This window comes from Paramormyrops kingsleyae, chromosome 17 (genome assembly GCF_048594095.1).
Source record: "Paramormyrops kingsleyae isolate MSU_618 chromosome 17, PKINGS_0.4, whole genome shotgun sequence".
In the NCBI taxonomy this organism is placed as follows: Eukaryota; Metazoa; Chordata; class Actinopteri; order Osteoglossiformes; family Mormyridae; genus Paramormyrops; species Paramormyrops kingsleyae.
Window position 1 is genome coordinate 21880809 of NC_132813.1, and position 13618 is coordinate 21894426.

At 45.9% G+C, this 13618-nt stretch overlaps 1 protein-coding gene across 2 annotated transcripts in view; it reads right to left on the bottom strand.

Annotated features, from left to right (window-relative positions):
• Positions 1-13618, bottom strand: part of b3glcta (beta 3-glucosyltransferase a) — a 62551-nt gene that overhangs the window by 13546 nt on the left and 35387 nt on the right. For both annotated transcript variants that reach the window (XM_072701646.1, XM_023826055.2), the window contains exons 7-11: positions 12128-12264; positions 11968-12031; positions 10905-11036; positions 9819-9888; positions 272-385 (exon numbers count right to left, since the gene is read on the bottom strand). In XM_072701646.1, the coding sequence (XP_072557747.1) occupies positions 272-385; positions 9819-9888; positions 10905-11036; positions 11968-12031; positions 12128-12264 (517 nt within the window). The remainder of the gene's footprint in view (positions 1-271; positions 386-9818; positions 9889-10904; positions 11037-11967; positions 12032-12127; positions 12265-13618) is intronic.

Sequence of the window (13618 nt, forward strand, 5' to 3'; positions counted from 1 at the left end):
TAAATGAAAAGAAAACAACAACAAACAGCAGAAGAAACTAAAGAAAGCTATCACACAATCAATATCAAAGGGGTGCCAAGCTGGCACCGTTTTCCAGGTCATTGATGTCCTTTTCATCGAGGAATTAAATCGATTTTATGCAAGCAGACCAGCTGAGTAGCAAATGATACAAGCAGGCCTTAATCTCTTTGAAAGCTGCATGTCCTTATCACTTAAGACCACCGATGTACAGCTAGACACAGAAAAGCCTGGGCATCAGCACAACACGTACCTCTCTCTGTGTTGGGCACTCCGAGATCAATGGTGGGTATGGAGGGATCCGCGTGATCACTGTAGTACTCCAGTAGTGCTGCCTCTTTTTCCCAGGTCTTCTTGACCACAGGGACTGTGGAACAATGAGAGAGCAGTACTCAGGGGTGCAGAGAAATGGCTATAGAAAAGAAAAAAAAAAAACTGCCAGACAAGGTCCTTTTCAAATCATGCTGTAGTGTAACATATTGTAGACCATAAACATTGTGAGGGTGAAGAAGCCTGTGTCTGCATGGAGCCAATGAAAAGGGCACATTGTGCTCCAATGTAGTGTTGATGGGCAGCAAAGGGCATAAGTGCTAATCTCAGCTGAATGGCAGAACTGTCAGTGTTAGAAAGAATCTCAGTAGAAATTAAAAGGCACATATACCGATCTCAGTGTCATGGGGGGGGGGGGGTATTCACACTGTCATAAGCAGACTACCATAAGACACTCCCTTATCTTTTTCAGTGTCCTGAAATACAAATAGTGCCACTAAAAATATAAGGCAGATCACACTGCTCATTTGCATTCTTCTACACAGTGTGGCTTTAGAAAACAGAACACTAGGCAAGAAATTAAGTCTTGGGGGTCAAACCCATGACGGTGAATTATTGTGCACATTACTGCAGGTCAATTCAGCTGATTTCCCGTTTTCCTTTGCCACAGTAAGGTAGGACTAAGACGGCAATGAATATGATAGATCAACTTATGATTAGAGATGGGCGATCCACATTTTTTCAGTTCTGATCTGATTCCGATACACAACTGCCGATACCGATACAGATTCCGATACAAGAGCTCTTTTTATTTTGTTATACTATATATATTAATTTTTTTAAGCTAGTAAATACAGATGGGAAAAAATGTACTGTATGACAAAAATATTTAATTAGGCTACTACAAACATACATAACGTACTGTTCCATCTCGTTTGTTTTTAAGTGTTTTTGAGGCATTTGCAGTTCAATATGAATATCTTCAATGCAAGTATACACAAGTGGCGAATGCTTAAAATTTTAAACACAGTTCTTCTCCCATTGGTGGCAGCGCAGTTACCCTTTTGTTGCGATGGCAGCCCCTCTTGTATCACAAGCTGCAGCGAGTTCGCAAAACAGTCCAATTAAGTTAGCGACTCCCAAATCATCCATTGCTTTGTCTCGCAGTTGCGTGCACTTTGTTAAATGGGATTGTCCATTAAACGCTATTCACACCTCAAAACTTTATTTTACATAGATTACAAATCACTGTGCTACTGGTTTCTGTTAAAAGCGTATAATAGTCCCAGATCGTCACGTCTTATCTTACGCTCCTCGTACTGTGAAGGGTATGCGCTAGGGATGCAAATTATCGAGTAATTCATTAATCAATAGTTGTTTTATCTTATCGATTGATGATCGATTAATTGCTAAGCGGCAATTTTTCTGAGAAGCTGAATTTCCCTCTGAATAGGTTCCATCTACTGTATACGTAACATAGAATGCTATCTTCTATATGATATGAAGAAAAAATGCAAATCATATTCCTTAATCAAAGGTTTATTCTGAGCTCACTTGAGGGCAGGGAATAACATTTGGTAGCATTTCAAACATATTTTGAATAGAAAATATCAAAATATAAGAAAGACTACTTAAAACGAAAACAAGTGCGCCCCACGAGGACTGGCAAGGAATTATGGGTTCAAAATACAATTAATTGCAATTAATTAATTTTAATCGAGTAATTTCTTATCGACAATTAATTGATAATCGATTAATTGCTTACATCCCTAGTATGCGCATGACGTCACAACAAGCGGAAGTCATTGTACTCACACCCACTGAGTAGCAAAAAAACACTGAGGGCAGCGATATCGTTCTATTTGAATGCTGCAAAAAAAACACATGGAAAATGGGAAAGAGCTGTCGTGCGATTGATTGCCAGAAACTAAATAAGTAAGTATAGGACATGGATCGGTCACGCATGGCCAATACCTGATCCGTCAAATAGGTCTGGATTGGCGCCGATACCGATCCGAATATCAACATCAGTGCATCTCTACTTATGATCAAGTAAAATTAAACAATATGAAAATGAGAAACTTCAACAAACTGTCCATAAGAAATACTGATTTATAGCACATATCAGCCCATCACAACAGACACAAAAGCAATTCCAACCAATCATATGGTAGTCTTTTAAGAACGGACAACACACTGCAAGGCTGACTGAGTTAGCTGTGCATGCCACGGTATTATTTCGGTGCTATCGTGGAAGAGATGAGCACACCCTCAGAGCAAACTTCAAGTGTCAGAGAAGAAAGTGACAGCTCAACATCTTTTAAAAAAGATCATGTGAATAAACAAAATAAAAAGATGTAGGTGGTGTGGTGATACTTTGACAATTTTAAGTCCAACGTGCAACAGAGTATTATAAATTAAGCCAAAAACTTGAGCCAATTAAAGAAACTTTAATACTGCAAACCTGTTTCACCATCTGAAACAGTGCAGTCCAGTGGAACATACAGAACGCAAGTGCTTAGTCATACACACCAGTAATTAGGGTTTCCACTTTCAATCTGAGGAAATACAGAATACCCCCCCCCGGGTACCCAATGATAAATTTGTCAAGTTGGGGGGCAAATCACATCCCATATTGGTTGAAAATGGGACACAGCCTTTTATTTTTTGAATACAGGACAACTAGATCCAAAGGCAAGCACAAAAAAATGAATCGATTCTTGGTAGCGGTGGAAAAGCAAGAGCAAATGCGCATGTGGCAAAACGGAAAATAGAAAATTAGCAAAATAGTTTAATGCCTGAAACAGGTTAAGGTGAAATGTGACAATCTTTAAATATCATCCTCTTTATGTACGTGTGGATGGGGTGGATTACAGACGGTAAATCATAGACAAATAGATCAAGGACTAACGCAAGAAAACCAGTTCTGAAGCTACAACTAATCTGGCTGCATGGATTTCGGAAGCAGAAAAATAGGAAACTGATAAAGGCTATTGCACTTCTTCCTATTCCCACATCATAAGGCAAAGATTGCAGCCGCGAGGGGACAATAAGGGGCAGGGAAGCAAGGGAGGCGTCAGAAGAGAGACAGGTGCTTCATCACAGAGGGGCAGCTGTAATGTGAAAACTGCACGCTTTCATGCCTCCAGCAGATGGAATAACCGGGTGCGATATTGCCTGGAAATGCGAACTTGTTTTATGTACAGTATGGTTGGGATCATTTCACTATTTTAAAAAGTGGCTGTAAGTCAGTCAGGACATGAAGACTTCATTAAGTCCCCATTGTTAGAAATGCAACCATGGAATGTTTTTACTCCATTTCATGTCAGCACCACTTCAGATTTCAAAAATCTTAATCCTTGTAACAGTTTGCTAAAGCATATTTCCGGAAACTTTTCCTCCTGCTTTCAAAACCGTAAACACCAAACCCAATTTCCAAAATTATATTAAAAAAACCTGTGACCAGTCTTGAAAAATCAAAAAAATCTACTCAGAACTATTTTAACTCAAAAACCAAACACTGCATTCAGATCATATACAAAGCCAGTCAATACATAAACACTACTGGGCATTCATTACGCACTACAGCAACAAACTGAGAACACAATCAGTCAAAAATGTTCCTGGCATGTAGAGAAACATGTTTACAGAGAATATGTTTTTTTTTTTGCCTGTTGAGTAGCAAAATTGGAAACTGCACTGTAGTGACTATAGTGAAAATCATTTAGCAAAAATGTTTGTATACAACTATGTGTAAAGCAATATGTAATGTTTGCAGTATTCAGCATTCCAAATCTATTTTTCAACAACTATATTTCTATGGATTAATATATTGACAATTTTACCGATGGGTCGATTAATCTGACTGATTAATTTTCCTCCAGAAAATCAAGTTAATTTTATTTTGACAGCAATAACAAACTGAATGTTATTGCAGGGCTTTAGATGATAGATGTCGGCTTTTCGGCTTTAATGTCCCTATATGGACATTATTTTTCAGTTCGATAAACAAATTAGTAGTATGCCTAAAATAAACGAGATGCGTATTGTGACACCCAAAGGTTAGTAATCTGTATAGATATGCTGTATCTTTATGCTTATTAAATTTGGTTAGCAGAGCACACCAAATGCAACTTTCAGTAAATCATGGAAGTGATGAGCACTGAAGCTCAGCAACCACAACACGTTTAAAAAAGGAGATATTGTATAAGGTAAAAAGATGGTGATAGTGTGGCACTGTGTTTTGCTGTGGCACTGTGTTTTACTGTGTTTAGTATAGCAATTTTATTTCAATTACAGTTTACCATAACACTGCTTCCAATCAGCCCAATGTGCACGAACATACACTAGCACCGTCAATCCTCGCAGAATAACCCCAGATTTTAGCTTAAACATTTTCTCAAATATTTATTCAATGGAGTAGTAGGCAGACAACTTTATGGCTTTAATAATGAGTATATTTAGTAGTTACAAGGACAAAAGATATTAAATGCTTTCTGTACTAATGGTAATTTAATAAACATGAATAGACAACACATGCAGTGCTTTTGCTTATCCTAGCAGTTCAGAATAGCTCCTGTGTGTTTTCTCTTCAGGCACTCGTGCCTAGTGCTGGTGTCTGTTTAGTATGCCATCGAATTTTGCACAATGTAAAAATACCATTTTGTTTTGTGATAATTTGAACTACTCCCATAATTAAGTAGTGACATTAAAGGAAAAAAATGTTATAATGAATTGAAGCATTTTAGAAATCATAATGGTAATTTCATAAAAATAAAAAAGTGTCGATTTAAAATATCGATGTCGACGCATTTTCAGCGTTGACGTCATCGACTAAGTCGCCTAATGCCGGCAGCCCTAGACATTTGTCTGCACCACAAGCAATGTTCTCCCTTGCTAAACAGCAGGGGAAGAATCCTCTCTTAAGACCTATTCATACCCTGACATCATAATTCACCTACGGCACTTGCACTCTCATCCGGCATGTTTTCTAGTCATTCATTGGCTTACTCAGGTTTAGAATTGTGTGTGAATGGTTTTAATTTTTCATCAATGTTCCCCATTGTCACGCCGGCGGGGAGGCGAACAAGGAAGCAGGCGAATCGCAGCAAGGAGTTAGGGAAACGTGGGTTTTAATGGAGGGACGGACAGGCACGGACACCACAACGAGACACTACAATGACAGATCTAGGGAATACAGACTGAGACTCGGACTAAATACACAAGACTAGGTAACAGAACGAGCTACAGGTGGGAACAATTAGGGCGAAACAGGAGGTAATGAGATGGGCGTGGCACACATCGGGAGCGGACGGAGCGGGGCGTGACATAACCCCCCCCCAAAGGCGCGCACACCGGGCGCGCCAGGGAGGAGGCGACGGACGGGACGAGGGAACAGGACCTGAAAGACAAAACAGAACGTCAACCAAACCCAGGAAACAGGACGGAGACGCAAAAGACGAACAGGGACGAAACGAAGGACAGGACCTGACAGAGAACAGGGAAGGCGGAGAGACAGACCCAGAAGGGAGACACAGGGGGAACACCCACAGGCGACACGAAAGGGCCAGGGGTGCCAAAAGGAGGGACAAAGGGACCAGAAGGAGAAACAGGCGGGACGAACGGAAAGGGAGGAGGAACAAGGGGAGCACGAAAAGGCCCAAGCGGGCGACGGGCAGCGGCCGGAGGGGCCGCAGGGGAGAGGGAGAATGGAGCAGGAGGGGACCACCCAGGGACCAAGGGGACGGGACGAGGGAGTGACGGAGGGGACCAGGAGGGAGCAGGAGGGAACACCAGGAAAGGCAGGCAGGAGGGGGAAGCCGCGGCAGGCGGAGGCGCAGCCGGAGCCGGCGAAGGCGCCGTCCGACGCCAAGCCGGAGCAGGGGGGCCCGGAGGCGGCCGACCGGGAGCCGGAGGCGGGACCGAGGACCGGCACCCAGGAACCAGGGGGGGACCCGGCGGCGATCGCCGACCCCGAGGCGCAGGACCCGCAGGCAGCCACCGAGCCACAGCTAGGGGCCGAACGGGCGAGCCAGGGGGCAGGGCGGGCGGGACCCAGGCCCGACGCCTGTGTCCCCGTCCCTTACGGGACACTGACAGGCGGGGTCCTGGGTGGTGTCGGTCTTGCCGGGGTAAGGGAGAGGGAGTCTCAATGGAGGTCCATAGGGCAATCCCAGAGGGATCCCATTCCAGGCCTTCCTCCTCCCCGGAGGAAGGAGCGGCAGCCAAGCAGTGTGGGACCTCCTCGGGGACACTGAGCAGGTCTGGGGGAAGTCGAGGCAGGGCCTCAGGTGAGGTCACGGGCAAGACAGGAACGGCGGCCTCAGGTGGGGCCGCGGGCAGGACTGGAACGGCGGCCTCAGGCGGGGCCGCGGGCAGGACGGGAACGGCGGCCAGCTGGACAGGCGCCGCAGGAGGAGCGGCGGCAGCAGGCCGCATACGGAGCAGCTGCCTCAGGGTTTCTTCTACCCCGGCTAGCTGTGGGAGTGGGGAGTCAGGGGCTGCCCTGGCAAACTCCCTGCGGAGTTGCTCCAGGAGCGGAGCTGCCTCCGGGGAGTCTTTTCTGGCGGGTTCGCCAACCACCCGCCAGTACTGTTCCTGCAGGACTCGAAACCTGCTGCTCTCCTCCAGACAGGGCTGTGGTTCCGGGACCCTGTGGGATGCTGCAGCAGGCAGATCCGGTGCCGGCAGAACAGGCAGTTCAGGTGCCGGCAGGATGGGCGTTGCCCTCCCGCGGCCAGCAGGGGGCGCCGTCGCGGGGCAGAACCCCCCCCCAAAGGCGCGCACTCCGGGCGCGCCAGAGAGGGACACCCCGGCGGGCGCCACCAGCACGCGGCCAGCAGGGGGCGCCTCGGCGGGCGCAGCCTCCACGCGGCCAGCAGGGGGCGCCTCGGCGGGCGCCACCAGCACGCGGCCAGCAGGGGGCGCCTCGGCGGGCGCAGCCTCCACGCGGCCAGCAGGGGGCGCCTCGGCGGGCGCCACCAGCACGCGGCCAGCAGGGGGCGCCTCGGCGGGCGTAGCCTCCACACGGCCAGCCACCGGGACTGTAGGTAAGCCAGGCAGGACAAGCGGGTCCAATGGGACAGACGGGTCAGGCAGAACAGGAGGTGCCGCTGACAAGGCGGCGGAAGCTGCAGCAGGCGGTGCCGCAGGCAGAGCGGCGGCAGCTGCAGCAGGGAAGACAGGCAGGATGAGTGGCGCCGCTGACGAAGCGGCGGAAGCTGCAGCAGGCGGTGCCGCCGGCAGAGCAGCGGCAGCTGCAGCAGAGAAGACAGGCAGGACTGGCAAGTCGAGCGGTGCTGCTGGCATCGCGGCGGCTGCCGCAGGCGGGGTTGCAGGCAGCACAGCCGCGGGCAGATCGGCGGCGGCAGCAGGCAGCGCAGCCGCGGGCAGATCGGCGGCGGCAGCAGGCAGCGCAGCCGTGGGCAGATCGGCGGCGGCAGCAGGCAGCGCAGCCGCGGGCAGATCGGCGGCGGCAGCAGGCAGCGCAGCCGCGGGCAGATCGGCGGCGGCAGCAGGCAGCGCAGCCGCGGGCGGATCGGCGGAGGCATCAGCAGCAGGTGATGCCGCGGGCAGATCCGGAACACGCAGGTCCGGAGCCGGCAGGAAGGGTGCTGAGCTTGTGGGCGCCCTCCCTTTCAGGGCTTTGGGAACCCGGGGAATGCCGTCCAGTACGACGCGAATTCCGCCTGGCCCCAGACGCTCCGGATGCGAGCCGGCCAGGCTCGTAGCAACGGTGTCCTCAAAGGCGGGGAGGAGATAGCAGGCTCCTATGAAGAGCGACGGAGTCTCTTCCTGGTGCTTCTCCCTTTGCTTGGCGAGCCGGCGTTGTAGCCGACGGAGGTACTTCCGGGCTTTGGTCAGGGGGTAGTCCTGCCCTGACGGGCGCTCCTCCCGGAGCAGGTCCCGGCCCCGGCTAGCCAGCTCCAGGGCTACCGGGTCCTGCTGTACCTCGGGCTGGGCATGCCAGTATACGAAGTCCTGCAGCAGTCCGAGCCGGCGGTGCTCGGACTGCTGCTTCGTATCTTCCGAGAGATCTGTCATTCTGTCACGCCGGCGGGGAGGCGAACAAGGAAGCAGGCGAATCGCAGCAAGGAGTTAGGGAAACGTGGGTTTTAATGGAGGGACGGACAGGCACGGACACCACAACGAGACACTACAATGACAGATCTAGGGAATACAGACTGAGACTCGGACTAAATACACAAGACTAGGTAACAGAACGAGCTACAGGTGGGAACAATTAGGGCGAAACAGGAGGTAATGAGATGGGCGTGGCACACATCGGGAGCGGACGGAGCGGGGCGTGACACCCATGGTGCGCAAATGTATTTTAATAAATGAAATCTATTTTGTGCTTTGACTCAGATCTGCAAATTGTCAAATTAAGTGAACACAGCTTAGAGTTATCAATTTGATAAATGACAAGTTTTGACAACTGCTGGTTTTGTTCCAAGAATGAAGTTTAGAGTTTTAGTAATTCAGAAAAAACTAATTTATAAAAATAAGATTATGGGGCTAATTAATAAACAGGTTACAGGTGAATCCTGCCTGAAGGTTTACAGTGTCACATTGTTCCTATACCATACGCTTCAAGGCTCTTTGCCGTCTTCTTGCAATCATTGTACTATGTGAAGATATTTGTACTGTCAAGACTTCATCTGTGTAAGGTCACAAATCCATCAAAGAGGACAGTGACTGATGTATTTAAAGTGGAAGTATATAGGTAGGAATGTAGAGAAACCGTAGACCCAGTCTGGTACCATTTCCCACTATTGCTGGAAAAAAAAAAACGATGAAACATAATGATGAAAAAAATAAAAAATAGTATCACAAATACCTTAGAAATTTAATCCCACCAAGAGGACCAGATGATGGGGTGGAAGTAAACTAACACAAAGATGCCACATGACAAATGAACAGCTTGCCTGACATGAAAGACCTCACCAAGCTGAAAAATCACAGCCCAAAATCTCTCCAACATCAGTTTCATCACAGCCTTTGAAGTGTGAAGGTGCAGTAATATTCTGAAACCCTCTGAAAAACACAGGCTGGGGTTACTGAGAAACCAAGCAAGCCGTGGTGGCACCAAGAGGTGCTGTGTAGCTAAAAAAAAAGCCGGCTAGTCATTTGCTATTTCTGGAAAAGGTGCTAACTGTTGGCCTATGCTACTGTAAACGGGAAAAGGTGATAACATATAAATAGTGCTTAAATAACTGCAGAATAATCCCATCCAGTAGAGATACTATTGAAGGTAGATAACATATAGATGTAGAAAATTGATCTTCAGGCCGAAGGAAAAAAAAGAATCCATGAGGGAGAAGAAAAGAAAAGAATAAAAAAAATCACCAAATTTAACCCATGATAGAATATTCTGCTGTATATACAGGGGTGAAACTATCAACTATGCAAAGCATGTCAGGATAAAGGCATCTGCTCTGTAAATAAATATTCTGCTACTTATTCTTTTCTTTTTCTTTTTTATTTTTTTTTTAAGAAACTGGGTAAGTAGCTATCAAGACTCGACTTACCTCTCTCCGCATGGAACTTCTTACACGTTTTCACGGCAACAAAGACGTCCTCCTTCTTCACTGGATCCCCCTTTTAATGAGGAAGATGAAATAACTGGCTAGTTACTAAAAGTCTAGCTGTGTCACTGTACTGTTCATTTTCTAAAACAGTAGCAGACAGAGGCCAACACGCTCATCCAGTGAGGCAGCGGCGGGGGGAGGGGGGAGTAAAATCTTGTCTACTTCTGACTCTGGACTTAAAAAAAAAAAAATAATAGGCTTTTAAGGTAAATTAGTGTGCCGTGTGCTAAGAAATGGGGCCTGCATTTATCATTCTGTTATGCGTTACGCTCTGGATTTCTTGGTACGGACCAGGACGCAGTGTTCCCAGTGGGGTGCTAATTAAACCCCTTGTTTAAGAGCAAACAGACAGCGGATGGCTGCACAAGCCTTACTGGAGAGCAGGAATGAGTGACATCCTGCCTGCGGAAGGCCCTTCACCTGGATTTGCAAAGTGAGTAACGAGCGATTGACAACTTAAGAGCGCATCTTAATTTCAGTTCACAGAAGAATCCGGCAATCAAAAAGCTTGTCTTCTGCTTTGCTCAATGTTTCAGAGAAGACTTGATGGCATAGCTGCAGGGAGGAAAAGCACATGGCCAGCCCAGTTACCTATAGCTGGGGGCTAAAAGAGGAGGCCTGTTTGCAGCCCATCAGCCCCTCCAGGAAACCAGACTGGCAAGGGGGGGGGGCACTAGTGGTTATGCAGGCGCCCCTGAACATGGCTGAGCATGAGGACCACTGGGGTGCCACCCTGATCTAGCCACTGCCTGGATGCCCCTAACTAGCATTTCAACACCTTCCTCTCGCTGCGCCTCCCAAGATGCACGTTTCCTTCATTAGCTTTTCTTTCTTTTTGTTAAAAAAGCCCCGCCCCACTTAGTGTCTGAGCAGCCCTGCCATACTGCATAGGTGACATGTGCATGTTGGATGCCAACATTGGCGTTTCTGAACTCAGTAGGCAGAGAACACAGAGAGGTCAGAGATTTAGGGGCTAAGTGCACAGGAAAGTCAGTTCGGGAGGGAGCTCCACAATGAGAGACGTACACACAGGGGAAGCGGAGTGTCGAGGGTCGTGGCACAGCGCCAGGCGCGGGGATGGTCCTCCGGATCAGTGCAGAGCTCCGGAATCGCAGTCAGAGCTGGTCCATTTCCATTTTCCCAGATGTAAAGTGCAATCTGAAAGACGGACAGTAATTTTTAAAACCAACATGAGCGCAGAAAAACTCTAGCGATAATTTCATACTTTTTATATATAAAAGTCTTAGGAAGTCAAAAGAAATGTTTAAAGCTACTTATCTGGGTAGTAAGTGCACATTTGCTCAGAAAAAAAAGAAGAAAAAAAACTAACAGTAAAACACATGTAAATTAGTAAAAAACTAGTAAAAATTTCTTCTATTCTTCAAAAAGTTACTGATATCTAGGTTGGCTACAGGCTTGGAAGGAAAGGACACATACTTTGGGAACATCAGGTTAAAAAATGCCCATTATCAATCATCTTGGTCTTAAAAAGTTTTTTTGTCTCAGGGATTAAAATACAAATAGCAAACAATCATCGTATTTGAAAGCCTGGTAAATGCAGGCTCCTGCCAGCCACTTTGGTGACTGAAACAGCCTGCTGCAGTTAGAAGGCTCTGGCCTTGCAAGAGGCACCACAATTAATCAGCCGGTCTAGCAGGGGGCTCAGCAATTACAAGGTCAATTTAGAAAAGCCCATCTCTGAAAATGGACCTTCATGGAAACAAATGCCTTTGTAAACACAAGCAAGCATGCTAATGAATCATCAGCGAATGACAAAGCAGGACACTAATGTAATAAAATGGGATTTTTTCCAACTGGCACAATGTGTTGCGACAGTGAACCCCAAGCCATTCTCTGCATACCTCTCAGCTATTCCCACTAATCTAATTAATGTTTTTCCATTTCAAATTAAAAATGACTGATTCTTGGGATATCGTTAGCAAAAATCTGAAGTACCAATGTGGTGAAGTCTAAAAAAACCATTTATAAAAGATAAGCAACCCTTAGACAACTAATGTTTAATGTTTAAAAAAAAGCCCATATCATCATATTTTTATTTGGATATCAACCAAAAATCTAGTCATCTTACCTCGTGTTTTAAGTCAATAGTAAAGTCAGACTTAAGTGGGTCGTTCTTAAGCTTTTCTGCAAGCCTAGAACATAAAAGCACTGGCTTAGAGCAGTTTCTTTTGGTAAAATAAATGGCACATCTTTGTAGACATAAGGCAAAAGCAAAGCAAGGCCCCAACCGGTTGACGAGGGGGGAACTCAAGGCCCAGGCCGCACCGAAGTCGGGGTATTTGAAGGCAGAGGGGTTGTCGGCGAAGGCATAGTGGTGGATGATGGTGGACTCCTCGTCCTGCAGGGGCTTCCCCAGGAACCACTCCTGAGGAACGAGACCCGAAAACATCAGCTACGAAACCAGCAGAGTCACGCCTCCACCAGCTGTCGGCCTGTCACCTCTGCTATCTAATCAGTCCTTTGCCTGGATTTTCATTTCTCTTTATAGTCATTCAGTTGGCAGTCTTGAGGTTTTTCCACTTTATGCAAGTCATTTTTAAATAAACATGAAAAGAATACACATCGCACAACACAGAACACTGGTTTCAATAAATAGACGACTTTAATAGAATAAACTACATTTTCACATCAAATATATTTTCAGCTGTACTCTATGATTAAAAACACATTCTATAATATTTCAGTTTATACTACCTTAACGTTCATTTACATGTTTTTTTAGTATATTGATATTTATATAAACTACACTTTAGTATTCTTTTCAAACTGCTTTGTAAACTACGCTAAACTGAGGGATAAATTTAGGGAAAACAAACCATTCTATTCTGCTCACTGGAAATAGCTGAAGTAATTACATATTCATACAGCAACAGGGTGTCAGCTGCAATGAATTGTTTGTTCCCCCTACAAAGATTTAATTTCATCAGTGGAACTTGCCATCATTTGTCATCTACCTTCCTTTGTCCTTCACTGTCAGGTGTCTGGAGCACCCAGAGCTTGTTCCACACCACAGAGGTGGTAAACACATCCATCGGCCCTGATATGCCCTTACCAAAACATTTTTTGCAATATGCCAAACCAGAGCAGGCCATAAAAGCAATGCCCAATGCAGTAAACATTTAAAATACATGGAACTTCATATAAATTTATGAAAGATTATTCCAATTAAAAACTTTACTGAACTATGTACCGCTGAAGCTTGCAGTGCTCTTGTAGTGTATGTTTTAGCACTGCAGTAAATTACTTCTCACATTTTTAAATTCATATTGTATCTGTATAGGGCCAACAGGTAATAACTAAATATCTTTTCATCCTGTTCTCCCAAAGGTCAATCAGATTCAGTGTGGATGACTTTGCAGAGTACAGCAAATTCAGATTAAAAACTGTGGGAGAATACAAATAGATAGCTGCAGTTTGAAAAGTTCTACTTTGAAATTTATTCAGAGTAGTCCATTATATTTAAGGAGATGTCATTAAAGCCCGTTTCTGACATCACTATCACTTATCAGGTGCTTCTATTTAAAATCAACTCAATTTTCTAACACATTAACAGTCGAATATTCAGATGCGTAACAGAGCTTAGATTATATGTATCCCGCAAATTACAGATTTATGTATGTATGTATTCGGAATTCTGGAGACTGTCTCCCCCCCAGTGCAATTTACAGGCTACGTGAAAAGCATAAGAATTATTATTAATGTTATTATTATTATGACAC